Source organism: Saccostrea echinata, unplaced genomic scaffold (assembly GCF_033153115.1).
Source record: "Saccostrea echinata isolate AGI-Se365-2 ecotype Australia unplaced genomic scaffold, CSIRO_AGI_Sech_v1 ptg000001l, whole genome shotgun sequence".
Taxonomy (NCBI): Eukaryota; Metazoa; Mollusca; class Bivalvia; order Ostreida; family Ostreidae; genus Saccostrea; species Saccostrea echinata.
The window spans coordinates 15,914,887-15,933,391 of NW_026889750.1; the positions used below are offsets into that span (position 1 = coordinate 15,914,887).

Consider the following 18,505-nt stretch of genomic DNA (forward strand, 5'->3'; position numbering starts at 1 on the left):
GAAAGACCTTATTCTTCAAAAATTTGTTATTTCTGCACTCACAAACATTTTTCTACCGTTTGTTGTTTTTGCAATCAGTTTTACTCAGACCAAGCGTTTATTTATTTGGTGTTAATGTCACTCATTTCAAACACACAAAAGACATGTTGAGAATTCTACATCAAACTGTACGTGCATAAATTACATGCATGTGACATTATCGTTTTGTTACCTGTTGCCAAGTTTGTTGAGTATGCTTAGCATAACATTTAAAATTGATTAATGCTTCTAAACCAATCAAATTTCAGTATTTAACATGAAAGTATAAGAAATATGTTACTAAAGTAAAAAATCAGGCGTTAAAATGTCTTAACTGATAAATAACTACAATGTTAACTGAAGCATAATCATTTCATAGAAAAAATGAGATTCATGCTTACACTTTTTGGAGGAAGAAATTTCCATTTTTATTCCCCCATAATCGAAGATTTGGGGGTGAATAGATTTTGGTATTTCTATCTGTTTGTTTGTTTGCAAAAACTTTAATTCTTTAAACTTTAAACTTTATTCCTTGTAACAAGTACTTCTCTTGAGTACCAACAATTCTGGCCTTTTGACCTTGACCTTGGAGTTTGACCTACTTTTGAAAAACTTTAACTTTGGCCATAACTATTAAATGGTTGGTGCTACTTGAATATTTTAAAGTTGTATTCCTTGTGATAAGACCTATCTTTGGGTACCAACAATTTTGATCTTTTGACCTTGACCTTGGAGTTTGACCTGCATTTGAGAAACGTGAACCTTCGCCATGAGCTGCCATACAGGGACATTGACTTCACAAACACATCTTGTTTATTTTCTTATTTTAACAGTTTCTATAATATAGACTATAGCAATTAAGTAATTGTCTAACCTGGACAAATTTAAATTTTGCACACATTTTTTCTACACCTAATTTTCAAATGTGTACAAAATTGGAAAAAACTATATTTTATCAAGATATCGAAGTTCAACTATAGCTTGATTAGCTATTTTATCATACTTTTATCTTAAATGTTTAATTTGTTCAGAATGTGAAAAAGTCACACTTAGGCAACATGATAGTTTTCAACTTTGTTCTGTTCTGAAAACATAATTTTTCAAATTGAATGCATCTTGTTAAGGGAAGTTGCAATTATAGTTCTGGGCTATATAAAGATATATATTTAGTGACCAGACATCTATTAACTCACCTGAGCCGAATGCTCAACTGAGCTTTTCTGATCGAAATTTGTCAGTTGTTGACGTCGTCTTCATTATTGTCGTAAACTTTTCACATTTTCATCTTCTTCTCCAGAACTACTGGGCCAATTTCAATCAAACTTGGCACAGAGTATCCTTGGGTGAAGGGAATTCAAGTTCGTTCAAATGAAGGGCCATGCCCTCCTCCAAGGGGAGATAATTACGAAATAGCAAAATATTAATGGCATTATTAAAAAATCTTCTTCTCAAGAATCAATGGGCCAGGAAAGATGAAACTCATGTGGAATTATTGTCAGGTAGTGTAGATTCAAGTTTGTTCAAATCATATACCCCCAGGGGTAGGATGGGGCCACAATGGACGATCAAAGTTTTACATAGGAATATATAGTAAAATCTTCAAAAATCTTTTTCTCAAGAACAGCAAAGCTATGATTGGTCATATTTATATGGAAGCATTCTCAGTTGGTGTGGATTCAAGTTTGTTCAAATCATGACCCCCAGGGGTAGGGTGGGGCCACAATGGACGATCATAGTTTTACATAGGTGTATATAGGAAAAATCTTCTTCTCAAGAACAGCAAAGCGATGATTGGTAATACTTATGTGGAAGCATCCTCAGGTGGTGTGGGTTCAAATTTGTTCAAATCATGACCCCCGGGGGTAGGGTGAGCCACAGTGCACGATTAAAGTTTAACACAGGAGTATATAGGATAAATCTTCAAAAATCTTCTTCTCAAGAACAGCAAAGCCATGATTGGTCAAATTTAAATGGAAGTATCTGCAGGTGGTGTAGATTCAAATTTGTTCAAATCATAACCCCTGGGGGTGGGGACACAATGGACGATCAAAGTTTTCATAGAGTATATATAGGAAAAATCTTCAAAAATCTTCTTCTCAAGAACAGCAAAGCTATGATTGGTCATATTTATTTGGAAGCATCCTCAGATGGTGTAGATTCAAGTTTGTTTCTCAAGAACAGCAAAGCTATGATTGGTCATATTTATATGGAAGCATCCTCAGGCAGTGTAGATTCAAGTTTGTTCAAATCCTGACCCCAGGGGTATGGTTGGACCAAAATGGACGATCAAAGTTTAACATAGGTGTACATAGGGAAAATCTTCAAAAATCTTCTTCTCAAGAATAGCAAAGCTATGATTGGTCATATTAATGTGGAAGCATCCTCAGGCGGTGTAGATTCAAGTTTGTTCAAATCCTAACCCCAAGGGGTATGGTTGGACCAAAATGGACGATCAAAGTTTAACATAGGTGTACATAGGGAAAATTTTCAAAAATCTTCTCAAGAATAGCAAAGCTATGTTTGGTCATATTTATGTGGAAGCATCTCAGGTGGTGTAGATTCAAATTTGTTCAAATCATGACCCCTGGGGGTAGGGTGGGGCCACAATGAACAATCAAAGTATTACATAGGAATATATAGGAAAAATCTTTAAAAATCTTCTCAAGAACAGCAAAGCCACGGTTTGTCACATTTATACGGAAGCATCCTCAGATAGTGAAGATTCAAGTTTGTTCAAATCATGACCTCCAGTGGTAGGGTGGGGCCACATTGAAAGTTCAAACTTGTAGAGAAAAAAGTCACACAGTCAAAAAAATATGTAAGCATCCTTAGTTAATGTAGATTTAATTTTGTTCAAATCATACCCCCCCCCCACTCCCCATTAGGGGTAGGTTGGGACCACTTATGCATTTAAGCTTTTCAATACTAAACTGATTTTTCCTTTTTTCCTAGCCACAGTGCTCAGGTGAGCGATGTGGCCCCTGGGCCTCTTGTTTATTAAATGAAATGATAAAAAGGAGCCAATTCTGTTAGACAAGATGATTGATTGGTAATAATTCAGTACAATGTAATCATACTTATCCATGCCTCACACAAGCTCCTGCACTGCTACCCAAATAATAGAGATACATCTTTTGATTTAAATTGTTCGAAAGCAGCAATGTTTTAACTATATATTTTGCTCTTTAAATAATACAAAGTACAAATAAGAATTATCAGATACTTATAATAAGCATACTTGTGAAAAACTGCCTTTATATAGCTAAATCAAGCTATTTCAGTAGCTTAATATTAAAGCAGTATATGGTCAAACTGCATTACTAAACTCAATGAGACCAAGATTAAACTTTGAGATTTCAAGGATTTGATATAACAAGGTTTAAAAAAACATGAAGTGACTTGGACTGCCATTTCACTTTGACATATTCCTAGTATTTGAGATATCTGTGTTTGAGACAACAAAGGTCAACTGTAGCTAATTCAAGCTCTATAGATTATTATCAAGAGATTGTGTCTGAACTGATTATATATATAAAACCTAAGATGGGAAAAATTTGGGTAGATTTATACTTGAAGGAATGTAGACCAATCACAGTAATTACTTGATTGGATTATTTTTTATATCTTGAATAAAAAGATAATATTTTCAGGCTGAGTCTAAAGCAGAATCATTGCTATCCATGCGAGACACTGGTCAATTCAATCAGAGATATGTGGAGGTCATGCAGCACCTGGACAGGTGTTATAACACCTTTGTTCTTCTGTCTGCTGAGGCAGAGGAAAAAATAGGTATGTATCCTATCCATATGTAGCTTGTGTCATTATTATGCAGACTCTAAAATTATAATATAAAATTCAAAGTGATGAAACACTAAAATTTACAAATTAATTTTTTGATAATGCTTGGTAAAGGTTTGGTATTTTGTACATTATTCAGATATTTTCTAAAACTGAAATGAAATGAATAATGTAATTTGGTTTGTATAGATCTTTGACTTTTGTCATTTTATTTCTGCAGTGTCCATAAAAAATTTATTTCCATGTCATGATTTTTTGTACATACCTTTACCAGTTCACTCTCTGAACCATTTACTAGGGTGACATAGCTTTTGCCGTTTGATTTAGTGTAAACAGTATTGTCCATGGTCATAAGGTTTTGAACAAAGCAGCTTCTTCTCAGAAAATGCTGAACAGCTAGTTGTAACCAATTTTGATACTTAAATTTATGTATAAAGGGGAGCAAAGGAAAAGAGAATTTCTCAGTTCACTTGAAGAGAAATATGAAATTTTTTGGATGGTCAATCAATTTGCAGCAATATAAACATTAGAAGTATATGCATGTATGACATAAAGATGGCTGATTAGTGACTTTTAGGCTCATGGGTCTATTTGCAGGTGGTGGAGGCTTTTACAAGGAAGAAAATGACAGATTGAATGAAGAAATTGATGATGCTCTAACCGGTGCCACATCACTGTCCAATAGTGGTCCTCAGACAGATACTGCAAAGAAGATTCAACAAGGCACAAATCAGTGTCAACTTCAAACCAATACTCTGTGTCAGTCTCAACCCAAGAAAACTGACAGCCATTCTCTAACCAGGAACAATGTCAATCTATCCATACCATCAAACACTGTCAGTAATTCATCAAGCAAGAATGTGACAAGTTATGATAAATCTGTTCAAAAAGACATGAAGACAGAACTTATCTTGGGAGATGGTACATTAGAAGTTGAGAAAGTTGGTATAATGGAATCTAAAAACATTGACTTTGCAGCTTTCAATCCACATACAGTAAGTACGTTAGATGTGCCACAGACCTTGGGTGAAGTATATGATGATGGTGATGTGAATCTGAACAAAGAGGTGAATAAACCTACATGTGTGAAGGGTGTATTTAATGTGGTCAAGCCAGAACACAAGACTACAAAAACAGGTTTAGTATATGCATCTTATTACTGGAAACATTTCATTTTCACTACATTTAGTAAACATGTGTATATGTATGTACTTAATACCAGTTTGACTTGTATTGAACAGCTTTTGCTTCTTGTTTTGTGTTTAAATTTAAAAAAAATTATTTTCAGATCCCGATGACCATTCAGCTGAAAGATTTGGAAACTTTAATGAGGTAAGTTTTTTTTTTAACTTATAAGCTTCAAAGTGAGCTTCATAACTTTTCATTACCTATGTTATAACTATTTTTTTTTTTTGCTGACTTTTTACACAGAAAAAAGGTCCTCTGTGTCCATCTGCAGATTCTGATTCCATAGAGGGAATGAGGACAGGTAAACCCAAGCTGGACATTGAAGTGGCCAGGCGCTTCCTTCAAGGTGTCATTCACCAGGCTAATGTGGACAACTTAAAATTAGATCGAGGTAAGAGAGTGTTTTATGGGTATATTGTTTTTGGGCATCAACAACTTTAATTTATCCATGATTGGTTAGTCATTTGAACTGGATGAGATAGACGTTACAATAACTTTCAAGACCCAGTTGTGTCAAGGCCATACAATACAGGCCACGAGTTTTTCCCGAAAAACATGGGGCCCCGTGGACCGAAAGTACATGCTTTTGTGTGGACCTCGATCATTGTCGGCGTCTTTAAAGTTAGGATGTCTGCGCACCATGTAACACGGTGTGTGCGCACGGTGTATCACAGTGTCCCATTACGATATCACGCAGAACTTAAAAAAAAAACTCATTGTCTTTGTTTAATCAATTATATCAATTTCCTTTGAAATAAGTTTTTTTTTTTTTTTACTTTTTTCTTGAATATTAGTTCTTCATTATCGATATACAGATGTTAGAACAAATAAGATGTCCTAAAATCTAAGATCATCGTGCTCGTGCCCATCACTGAAAAGACAAAGTCTTCAAATGTGTACGCACATCCTTGTAAGTCATGTTTCAAAACCTAGTTATACAAGAGAAAAAATATGTTCGGTAAAATATTATAATTCTTAAAAGGTTACACTTCCGTAAATAAATTACCTGGTTGTCTTTTCTTTCGATTATAACTGTGTTCATTTTAATTACAGTTGTTTTCATAAAAAAATATTTTTTGCCGCATGTATGCATTCATATGTTGTATTTATCAGATGCATGTTTTATTTTATAAATCATTTCTACATAAAGAGAATTATAAAAAAAAAATGTATCTAAAATAAAATTTAAAACGTGTCAGATACACGCACATAATTCATAAACTCTCTGATAGTTTAAGGATTATTGCAATCTGTAATCTTGTAAAATATGGAGGTAAATATATATCACACACAAAAAAAGTCGAGTTTTGGTATACTGTACAAATATTACCTTATCCTGAAATTATTTAATGAAAAATGCATGTGTTGAACGGTTTGCAAAAAAAAAAAAAATCAATTACATGTAGCAAATGTAGTTCGGAGATGTACATGTATAGAATAAAGCTTCTCTTATGATCAAAGTCTTTGTAACAAAAAGTTATTATCATGGTTTTAGAGAAAAAAAAATATGTAGTTAGTAAAATCCCTGGCCTCTTTCAAGCTATTACGTTTGTTACCCCCCCCCCCCCCCCCTTCTAAATTAATTGAGAGTCTGAAGATTTTTTTATGTTACACTATTGTGAAATAAAACAACCATAATCTAACAGGTTACATGTTTATATGTGTCTGAAAAGGAATAATTTACAAAGTAAGTTTGTAATCAAGCCAAAGTACACGTGTGGTGGCGTAACTCGGTAGATGTCAGTTGAGTGTGTTATACACTTGATGTGGTCAAGGACAAAAGAATTTGAAAGGTGTGATAAACACACAGCACCCTTGACCCTCCGGCTGTGCCCCAATATATATTTTTAAGAAAGGTGTGAACTCAGAACTGACCATAAGAATGTTTCAAATCACAAGACTTTCCGCGTAAACAGACTTTCTGGGCCATCTAGCGTCAAGAGATTTTGATTGACCGGTATAGCACGAGGATGTCGTGTGTAACTGAGAATAACATGTTGCAACTGGGTTGACTATGAAACAATGTTACAGAATTTAAATAATATTATAGAATGGTTAATTGTGACTTTGTTAATGTAAATAAAACGAAGAATTCATATTATTATTTTTTTTTTTTTTTACAGATTTATGTGAAAGGGGTTAAAAGAATCTCTCTCTTTTTCTCTCTCTACCATTGTTTTTTTTTTTTTTTTTTTTTTTACACACCTTTCAATTAAAGAAAAACTTATAAAATACTTACACGGAAAGGGTTTTAAAACATAAATACTAGTTTATTTAAAAAAAAAGTCTGTTACGAGAAATACGCTTCGACATTATTAAACGAAAAATTAAAATGATTTTTTTTTCTTCAGACTTATGTAAAAGGGGGTTAAGAGCATCGTTCTCTCTCTCCTTTCTCTCTCTGACATTGTTTCTTTACATAATTAAGGGGAAAAAAAACATATTAAATTCTTACACTGAAAGGATTTTTAAAACAGAATTTATACTTACTAGTTTATGTAAAGAATTTATTCTGTTACGAAAAATGTGCACATTGTACACAGGAATTTTGCTCTCGATTCTCGCTTGTAAATTCAGAATAATATAAGATTAACAAAATAAATGTGCTCTACACAGGAATATAAATGCTTGGTTTGTACACTAAAACAAATACATGCAGCTCGGATCATATACCACATGTAACACTGATCATGCCATTTCTTCATTATGTGACTACATGGGATTAAAATTCTTCAGACATTAAAAATTTCAATCCAAGTAATAATTTTAAAAAGTAACTAAACAACTTTACGAAATATGAACTTCTTGGCGCACGGTAAATTCAACTCCATTTAATTTTTCTGTTACTGATATTTAATCATATTACATGTATCATTAGTACAATTCAGAGCACATGTCAATGTCTTCTAGATTAGAAAACAATAATTATACATATAAATCAATGTGCCAATTGTTTTAAAATCTTAAAATATTTTATCAGAACAAAATGATTTTTCTCTGTAATGTTATGGACATGGTGCAGCATGGAGGGAATTTTCTGGGCACGGTTCGACACGGGATGCATTAGCTGGGATTTTTCTAGACACGGTGCGGCACGGTGTGCCTACCTGTGTATTTCAAATCCACACACACTGCGCTACACCGTGTACACGGTGTAACACAGAGCATTTCACACGGTGTGTTTTCCACCGTACAACGGGAAAACTCGTGGCCTGGACTGTATATCATTTCCAGGTCATTTCTGAAGATCAGATTTAATTGTCACCAATGAGATTTGTGTTTTAACTGATTTTATGGTCCTTCATGAGAATATTCTTGGTTTAGAACTACCGTCAGACCTTGTTATCATACAAGTACTGTTTTACCCTTGTGTATGTGTCTGTCTGACTGTCCGTAACATTTTTTTCAGTTTTCTCAGCAACTACTCATTGCAGATGCTTGAAATTTTAGCACACTCTTTGTTTAGGCATGCCATATGGTGGGATTCATTTTTGTATGAATCTGATGTCAACTTCCTGTTCATCCCTGTGTCTGTCCATAACTGAACTTGTGTACATTCACATCAGAGTGTATATTCACATACCGGTAAAAGCAGGGGTATTACTAGTGAGCATTGGCTAATAGACTTTCTTGTATTGAACTTGATGGTACCAAGGAAAGAAGAAAATATTCAAGGGATTGAGAAATTGAAATTAAATAGAGGCATTACTTTCCTGGCAGGAAAATAAAAAATTACAATTTGACATCTCTGTAATGCGTTCATTTTTTAATTGTGTAATTTACAGTAACAGTAATTTTTTGTAACTTTATTTGGTGAACAAATTAAATAAATTTCCATTTTTATTTTTTTAACTGATGCAAGTTAGAGCAACATACTAGTGTGTCTTTAAAATATAGTAGGAAAAAATTAAAAGAAAAAAGTGGTTGGGATTTCCAACTCACTTTAACATATCATGGTATTGAATTTATTGATGTTTGAGATACCGTAGATCAAATGTATGTCTTCACATGAAAATTTGTTATATGGTATATACTACATTTATAACATGGATTATGTAATGGATGTTGATTGTTAACTCACCTGTACTATAAGCTCAAATGAGCTTTTCCAATCACCTGTTGTCTGGGACCCTGCCTACCTGTTTATCCATCTGTCCATCTGTGACTTCTGGGTTGACAAATTTTAACTTCCTTGTCTAGAACCACAGAACCACACATGCCAAAGAGTATTCATAGATAAAAGGGAGTTCTTTTTTGTTCAAATAACAGACCATACTTTCTTTTAATTAAGAAATGGTAAAAATTTTGTTGGCATCTTTTAAGATGCATCACAGTACTGAATACATTAATAAATCCATGTATTGTTACATCCCAAATGAAAACATGTCCATGTCCCTTTAAAATAATATGTCAGATGAATGTTGTGAAATGTTTGTAATTTCAGTAAGTATTTTTAATGGGGCAATCAGTTTAGAGCTGACATTCTTTATTAAATAACAGTGATTTTATTGATAAGAGCAAAAAAATAGAGTCTTGGCAATAAAGTTTCATCAACAATATACATAGATGCATTTGGTCAAATTGTGAGATATTTAATAGATCTACATGTTAATTATAATATATTAATGAATGAAGAGATTTTATTGTAATTTTCTAGAAAATCTGAAAATCAAATAAATACCTCTCACTTCTACTTTATTGCCAGTGAACATGAAATTAAATAAAGTCTTCCTCCCTCATCTATTTTTAAGAAAATTAGCTTGAGAACCAGAGAATTTAGTTTATGTGGCCTTACATAGATGAAATATTTCATATGTTTTAGAGAATAAGAGATCTTCAGAAATAAAACAGGAAAAAGATTCAAGAACAGATAAAGAAGAGGAATTAGTTGTGGGCAAATCACTTAAAAGTAATATCTCTGTGGACAAAACAAAGGGGTCATCTGTCTTTTCTCGGAAGCTGGATCCTAGTACAAGTAAGATTGACAATGATAACATTAGAGTGAAACACTCTCAATCAGAGGAGCATCATTATAAGACAAAGAAGAATAATGAGACAGAACATAGTAAAGACAAACCACAACATACTAGTATGGAGACAGAGAAGTCTGGTGATACAAAACAGAAGGAAATAGTGACTCTAGGCTCAGGACTGGTGAATGAGGAAATAAAGGAAAATGAAAGGATATCATCAAATTTCCAGGAAAATAGCCAGTCCAAAAGTAGAACTGTTGTTTTAGAGGACAATGAGGTGATTTTAGAGCAATTTACAAAGATGTCCCAGGCAGAAGAAAGTCAGGAAAGTGAAATTATATCACCAAAGTCTGACTCTGAAAAACAATCTACCAGTGTAAAGTGTGTCAGTAATGATGACTTATCTGGAGAGACACAAGTAAAATCTAGTCAAAATAAACCTGACGGTGATGGAGCAAGTGGTGAAGATGTGTGTAAACCTAGTAATCTTTCATCTCAGGACAGCAAAGCTAAGAAAGACTCCACCCATGGACCAGATCTTTCTTATGAAGTCCTGGAGAATAGTAAAATACACAGTGTTATTGTCAGTGAGGCCATGAGTCCTTGGTCGTTTTATGTGCAAAAGTTCACGTCTGACTTGGATGATCTTATGAAGGATTTACGGTACGTAACAGTCTGAGTAAAATATCAGTGAATAATTCTTGTTGAGCAAGTAAAGATTTATAAAGTATATATGATGTGCTGTGTATAATTTTCTTTTGTTTTCAGTTCTTTGCAGGACTTGGATCCTGTTATTAACCTTCAACAAGGAATGGTGTGCCTGGCAAAGTTTTCTAAAGACTCTTGTTATTACAGAGCAAAAGTAGTGGAGATTTGTTCCCAAGGTAATAGTGTTTACAATAGTGAAGGTTATTTTTACTGGAATACAACTGAAAAAAGGCATAAATTTAGTTCTAAAGTTTCAAGCATTCTTTTCATTTGGTGACAAAAGACAACTTTACATGTATACCCATTCCTTTTCCCCTATTTAAGAAACTTGGATCTAATAAGTATTCTTTTATATTAAAATTAAGTGGAATATCTGTTTTCTTATCCAATAATCTTTATATTGAGGATTGTTTACATGATTAACATTTTATACTAATACCAGGTATGTACCATAATGACCTAACACTTATATGCATGGAGATGATAACTCTAATGAGTGACTATTTTATTAACAAACAACTGACCATAGCACCCGTCCAACATACTGTATTTCTCAGTGATTTTTGAAGCCACCAAAAATTCCCTAGGGTTGCTACATGTTTTGTCTTATCTGGCCTACCGGAACTATGTGTACACCGAAGTGATGCAAATTTCGTTTCAAACTTACAGAAAAAACAAGATAATACAGAAAACAAGATTTCTTCATTGCTTTGTTTTATCCTCTTTTAAATTTGTTATTTGTGAAAATGCTTATAGTTCCAGAATTCAATGATCACCAGTCAAAGTAAAATGGTCAATTTGGTGACTTACAGAGAAATTTTAGACTTTAGTGAAAAATTTTAAGCACCATGGCAACTAAATTAGTCATAATTAGAGCCCTGTGGAGAGAAATGAATTTGTTGAAAGCTATTACAGACTTGATGTTCTGTTGTATTCTGTAGGTTCTGATCCATCAGTTGAAGTATTATTTGTTGATTATGGAAATGGGGAATCCAGAAAGCAGTCACACCTTAGGAGTTTACCACAGAAGTGTGCTAGTCTGCCAGCACAGGGTATTTTGTGTGCTTTAACACAGGCAAGTTTGTCAGGTTGGAGAGAATACACGAAATCAGGCATCATCTGTGAAATCTTGATTAGTCCCCGATATCAGGGTTATCATTGAATCCGCGAAATCGGGTATCCCATGCAACTTTTTGTAAAAGCAAGAAAATAATGCAACGGCACATGAAGTCAGTTAGTGTTACATGTACCTCTGTGTCTTGGGGTTTATTTTCATTGAACCTAATCTACAGGTTAAGAATAAAGAATTCAAAATGACATGACTAACACAGTTGGGGTAACAAGGAAGACACGACAGCGTCCATTGTTTTTCAATGCCATTACCAAAACTAAATGATTACATGTTATTTGACTTTATTTTCCACTAATATATTCCCCAAGCTTTATCTTTAATTTTGTGAATTATTCACACAGTGTAAAACTTTTAAGAAAATTAACTCACTGTGTTTTATTTATTTTATACCTTAAAGTATAAGGTGTCCCTTTCCCGCTGAAAATCAGATGATGCTAGAAACAATTTGTGATGGTTTCCTATGGATATAAAATTATACCAGGACATTCATAAAGCAGAAAATAAAAGTTTTTATTACATTTTCAACAGTGAAATACTGTAATTTATTTACTGAATAAAAGTGATATTCTGACACAGTGTGAAAGGGTATCAAAATGGTATTCTCACAATGTGAGAATATCAGAAGTGTTGCAAAACTTACGATTTTCCTTCCCTTCACAAATTTTTTTTTTTTTTTTTTTTTTAAATCCCTGACCTGTTATAAGATAGAGTTAATGAGCCATCCTGACAGAGACTTATAGATATACTGACAAAGTTTTTCCAAATATGTCATTAAAAATCCACGTTTACAACGTTTTTCAATCTTGCAATCACATGTAGCTATGACGTCTTAACCGCTCAACCATGATGTCACAGCTTATGACACTGTGTTATGAAAAGACAGAGGCAAAGGGAAAATCTAAGAAAACGTAATAAACAGAAAATTCAATGTTTTGTAGATGAATATGGAATTTATTTCACTTGTGAGACAGAATTTTTTGATATTTTCACTTGTGCTTAGCATTCGTGAAAATATCAAAAAATCCTGTCCCACTCATGAAATAAATTCCATATTCATCTACAAAACATTGAATATCCTCTATTTATGCATGGACAAGTGGGTTATGTAAGATTTTAGAAGACAAGTGTACATAAAAATCAGATTTTATTGTTGGCAGAAGTAGAGAGATATCTAGGAGATGCAGGGTGTAGACTTATACTTGAAATATGGTGGAATGCAAGACTGAACTTTTGTATGATTAAGAATATGTTACTAATGTTCACGGGATCTATTTCTTTGTTGGCAAATTTAAGTTTAAGGAACTGATGGGATGTATGTTGTAATATTTATAACTTTTTATAATGATGTACTTGTGTTTACTTCCAGGTTGCCCCAGACAATAAATACAAGATATGGACTGAGGAAGCCATGACTCTATTCTCACAGCTTGTGTCAGGGAGAAGATTTAATTGCATGCCTTACTATGTGTCAGAGGAACCTTTCCTCCCCTCTGTAGTTGGATTATTCTTTAATATCCCAGAACAGATTATAAAAGATGGGAATATTGTTTTGCAGCCGGGACCAAAGCAAATCAGTATCCATGAATACATAATTGAAAAGGTTTGAAATGTTAATTGTTATAGTACATATACTTTGATATTTTGAAGATTGTAACACCTGTTCATTTTCCCTATTTGATGCAAAACCTTTAAAACTCATACTCTTCATGCAAAAGATACGTGTATATTTTTACAGGGTCTAGCTAAGTCCATATCACTGGAGGATCAGCTTCAGTTGTTAAATTGCTCTCCTGTAAAGGAGGAACCAAAAGACTGTTTGAAAAAGGATTGGAAAGGTCTTCCATCAAGTGACAGCGAGGACAGCAAGAAACAGCGTGAAGGCCACAAAATGTCTGTAGAGTGTAAATCTAAGGTTAACATAGGGAGCAGTGTGGAGACATTGTCTGACAGTACACACAGTGTTCCACGCCTACCCAAGTCTTCTACTAGGGATGAGAGAGAACGCAAGACAAAAGCAGAGAAGGAAAGAAGAGAGGCCAGAGCTAAACAAAAAAGAAAAGAATGCCAGGACAAGTCCCAAGTCAAACCATCGAAAAATGAAGAGGTTAATTCAAAAGAGGCTTCAAAATCCTCAGTGAAAAAACACCGTGACAAAGGACAGGTAGAGGAGACTTCTGATTCTGCTGGACCTGTGTGTTCTACTCCCAATGATAAAGATGAAGACCATAATAATCTTAATGCTGAGAAGACACAAGACAAGAAGACAGTACAGGAATCAGTCCAGAATATTACAGAAATAAAGATACAGAATGTGGTTGATGATTCAGTGTCAGTGAAATCATCCTCAGAGTCAGAGAGCCAGATTACAACATACACTGTAGACAAGACCGTCAATCTCCCCTCCAAGATTAATGTAGACAAATCCGGTCTGATGGTAATGCTTTCTCATGTTGAGTCTCCATCCAATTTTTATGTCCATCTTGTGTCTGAATTGAGTGCTAAAACTATTGATCATCTGCATCTAAGTTTGAATAAGACAATGGAGCAGATGTCTAGGAAGCAGCTGCAGAAGATGAGCAAATCTTTCCAGCCCTCTGTGGGAGATTTATGTTGTGTCTTATTTTCTGAGGATAATCAGTATTATAGAGGACTAGTAACCAAGCTAGAGATGACCTCGCCCACCAAGGCGTCAGGGAACAAAACATCAGGTCCAGAATATGTCGGAAAAGTTCATATATTTTACATAGACTTTGGTAACCGTGAAGTTGTCCCCAAACGAAAGTTATTCCCTCTACCTCAACAGTATGCAGATCTACCCAGTCTGGCTGTCCATGTCAGTCTGGCTTATATCCAACCTTATGTTTCCAGGGGATCTCCAAAGAAGGAGGAGCAATGGTCAAAGGAAGCAGTGCAGAAGTTCATTTCTATTACAGGGTTTGATTCTGCTATGAGTATGATTATTGTGGAGGGAGGAGATATTCAGAAAATGCTGGGAAAGTAAGTGGTACAGTACACATATTTTGGTTTGCATATATACATGTACAATCTTTAATCAGATAAAAAAACAAAATTTACTTAATTAAGAAATAAAATAGATTATTAAAAGTTATTTAGTATATACATGTACCTGAAGAATAAAAAACTGTAAACATACTTTTTCCATGGGGTTATAATTTTGCAGGATCACAAATTCTGGGTGTTCAATTTAACAGATTTATTGGACTGTCATTGTATTTCTTAAATGTATTTTTAGTACATTGTGACAAATTTCTGTGGAAAATATGTGACTGCGTACATAGCCAAAATAATTTCCCGCTGAAAAAACTATGGCGGCAGTATGCCAAACTCAGTATGATTTGTTCTTGAATTTCCAGTCACCCAAGTGTGGTGGTAGAGATGCCTCCATTACAAGTGTTACTAGTAGATACCTCAATAGAGGAGGAAGATGTATGTGTTAACATGGACCTTATCAGACTTAGTCTGGCCAGGCTTTGTGCCGTGGAAAACCCATCAAAAGATACCCCCACAAGTGAACCACCAAGTGGTGAGTTGTGGTTTTAAGCATACAGTTTTGCAAAATGCTACTCCTCCAACAGTTGTAGTATGATTTTGTTGAAACTTGGTATACAAGTAGATTACATTAGGATGCATTATTCTTTGTTACAATATTTTAATTTCAGCAAATGGTGTTGCCCATGGTTACAAAAAAATTCTGCGAAATTCTTTCAAAATGCAATTCCTCCTACAGTTTTCCTGATTTCAGTAAAAACCTAAACTACACTAAAGAAACATAAATCTTTATATTGGTGTTTGAATTCAACAATCTTGCTGTTGTTATCTAAAATAGAAATTTCTATGAAATTCTTTCAAAACATATATCCCACAGTTTTGGGCTGATTTAAATAAACTGTTTTACAAACTAACCACACTGAGATACATCATTTGTGATATTAATGAAAAATGTTTCCATGGTTACTAAAAACAGAAATTCTATTGAATTCTTTTGAAATGCTTGTTTTTTATTCCTCCTGTAGTCTATTATCAGTGTTGCCATAGCTATGAGTTACTAGAAAAAGAATGATATGTGAAAATCTTTCAAAATATTACACCTAGTACAGTTTCAATTTCATATCAAACATAAGGATATAGAATTTTGTACGTAGAGTGTACAAGTAAAATTAGGAAAAAAAGTGTTTTAAGTCCATATGTTACTTTTCTGATAATACTTAATGTAGTAACAGCTATGGTTTGACAGAAGATGAAATGCAGTGAGAAACTGCTAGTTTTGGATAGAATGTTTAAATTCACCTCCCTATTGTAAATATTTGTTGGTTAATTATATCATATTGATACAAATATAATACTTTAAACTAGAAACTCATTGCGAGCAATGAGAGGTCTTCCGTCCGATTCTGAAAATAAAAACGAAAATTCAAGCTGAAAAAGTGATAAAAGAAGTTCAGACACTCTGGAGATTTAACCCTAATCGTCAGCGTGAAAATCCAATGTGCTATCCATTAACCATTCACTTTTTTACATCATTTCCTGTCACGACCTGAAGTAACGACGATGCAAGATTTTCTCACGATTCAAATAAACTGATGACTGAATATTAGTCCTGAAAGTTTTCGTCCTCAGTCGTTTACTGTTGCCGAACAATATTGTGGGACTAATTCTAATTTTGAGAACAGGTAAACACACAACCGGAAGTGAATTTTATAAAAATCTCTGACTTTTCTCTAGACGTTTGCAGTATCTACAACATGCATAAAATCATTTCAAGTACTTTATCGATAAGCGATATTTATGAGAAAGTTAAATATAAGAATAACGTACTTTATCTCCTAAAACCGGAAGTTGACGTTTTTGTTTCCGGTTGAATCTAACATATTTCAAAACAGCAAAAGAGATGCAATAAAGTGAGGTAAGTTTTAATTTAAAAAAGAAAAGCTAAAATTTTTAATTTCTTTGATCACTTCCTGTGACAAGCGGAAGTGACAACTGACGCGTTTAACCCAAATGGTTTCACCTACCCCTCAACGTCCATTACTCTTAAAATTTTGGTGTTTTAATCTTTTACCTGTTTTTGAGATCTCGCTCAGACAACTTCTCATTTTGAGGACAGGAAAACACGCGACCGGAAGTGCATTTTTGAAAAAAATATTGAAGGTTACTCTAGACATTTGCACTCTGAATAGCATATTTAAAATTCATTTCAAATACTTTGTCTATAAAGAATATTTACGGGAAATTAAAAAAAACTCAAATTATTTAGCTTTTCTCTTCTAACCGGAAGTTGTCGTATTTGTTTCTGGTGGGACGAACATCTTTCGAATCTGCGAAAAAGATAAAATAAAGTGATGCAATTTTTAATTCAAAAAAGAAAAGTTGAAATTTTCCTTTTCTTTGATCACTTCCTGTGACGACCGGAAGTGACGACTGACGCTCTTAACCCAAATGGTTTTGCCTACATCTTAAGGTCTGTTGCTCATAAAAGTTTGGTGTCATAATCTCTTACCGTTTCCGAGATCTTGCTCACACAACTTCTCATTTTGAGGACAGGAAAACACGCGACCGGAAGTGAATTTTAGAAAGATACTTGACGTTACTCTAGACATTTTTAGTCTGAATAACATATTTAAAATTCATTTCAAATACTTTATCTACAAAAGATATTAATGGGAAAGAAAAATACTCAAATTATGTAGTTTTTCTCTTATAACCGGAAGTTGACGTTTTTGTTTCCGGTGGGACTAACATATTTCGAAACTACAAAAGAGATCCAATAATGTGATGTAAGTATTGATTTAAATAAGGAAAGTTGAAATTTTATGATTCCTTTGATCACTTCCGTAGGCGACCGGAAGTGCCGACGACGAACGAAAAGTAGCGTCCCGGCTAGTATCTATCACGAACTATAATCCCTGAAAGTTTCACATTGATATCTCTTGTCGTTCTTGAGATTATCCGCGGACAAAATGTCATTTTGAAATCAGAAAATGGTCTGTAACTTGGCACCGGAAGGGAATTTCCAAAAAATCTCTCAGATAGATCAAGATCATGTTACAACACACTTTTCCTGAAAATTTCATGTAAATCCATTCAATAGTCTTCGAGAAATCGCGTGCACAAAATTAGAAAGTCAAAAAAATAAGAATAAGAATAATAATAATAATAATAAGAAACAGTAGAATCACTATAGGTCTTCCGTTGAAAACGGAAGACCTAATTATACTCAAATATAGTCATCATGGCTTTATTTTGATGAGTGACATGTTAGTAATAAGTACTTTATGTTATATTCATGAGAAACTTTTTTTTGTATCAAGACCATTCTTGTTAGTTTGCATGAAAATAAAATTCTCATGAATAAAATGTGATTTTTAGCTATACAAAAACTGAAAATTACTATCAGCCCAAGCAAAGTATCTTTTTATGCCCCCGTATCGATGATTCGGGGGTATATAGTTTTTGCCTTGTCCGTCTGTCTGTCTGTCTAGCTGTCTGTCTGTTTGTCCGCAAAAACTTTAACATTGCCTATAACTTTTGATTGGTTGGAGCTATGACTTTCATATTTCACATGTGTATTCCTTGTGACAAGACCTTTCTTTTGGTACCATCATACTTAACCTTTTGACTTTGACCTTGGAGTTTGACCTACTTTTGCAAAATCTTATCCAACTTTAAC

The 18,505-nt window shown here is 33.8% G+C and overlaps 1 protein-coding gene across 1 annotated transcript in view; it reads left to right on the top strand.

Annotated features, from left to right (window-relative positions):
• The window catches only part of LOC133194990 (uncharacterized), a 36,381-nt gene that overhangs the window by 1,588 nt on the left and 16,288 nt on the right, over window positions 1-18,505 (top strand). The window contains exons 2-11 of the mRNA XM_061330882.1: window positions 3,669-3,807; window positions 4,414-4,953; window positions 5,105-5,148; window positions 5,248-5,395; window positions 9,827-10,640; window positions 10,746-10,861; window positions 11,627-11,760; window positions 13,184-13,417; window positions 13,553-14,814; window positions 15,192-15,361. Coding sequence (XP_061186866.1) covers window positions 3,669-3,807; window positions 4,414-4,953; window positions 5,105-5,148; window positions 5,248-5,395; window positions 9,827-10,640; window positions 10,746-10,861; window positions 11,627-11,760; window positions 13,184-13,417; window positions 13,553-14,814; window positions 15,192-15,361 — 3,601 coding nt within the window. The remainder of the gene's footprint in view (window positions 1-3,668; window positions 3,808-4,413; window positions 4,954-5,104; window positions 5,149-5,247; window positions 5,396-9,826; window positions 10,641-10,745; window positions 10,862-11,626; window positions 11,761-13,183; window positions 13,418-13,552; window positions 14,815-15,191; window positions 15,362-18,505) is intronic.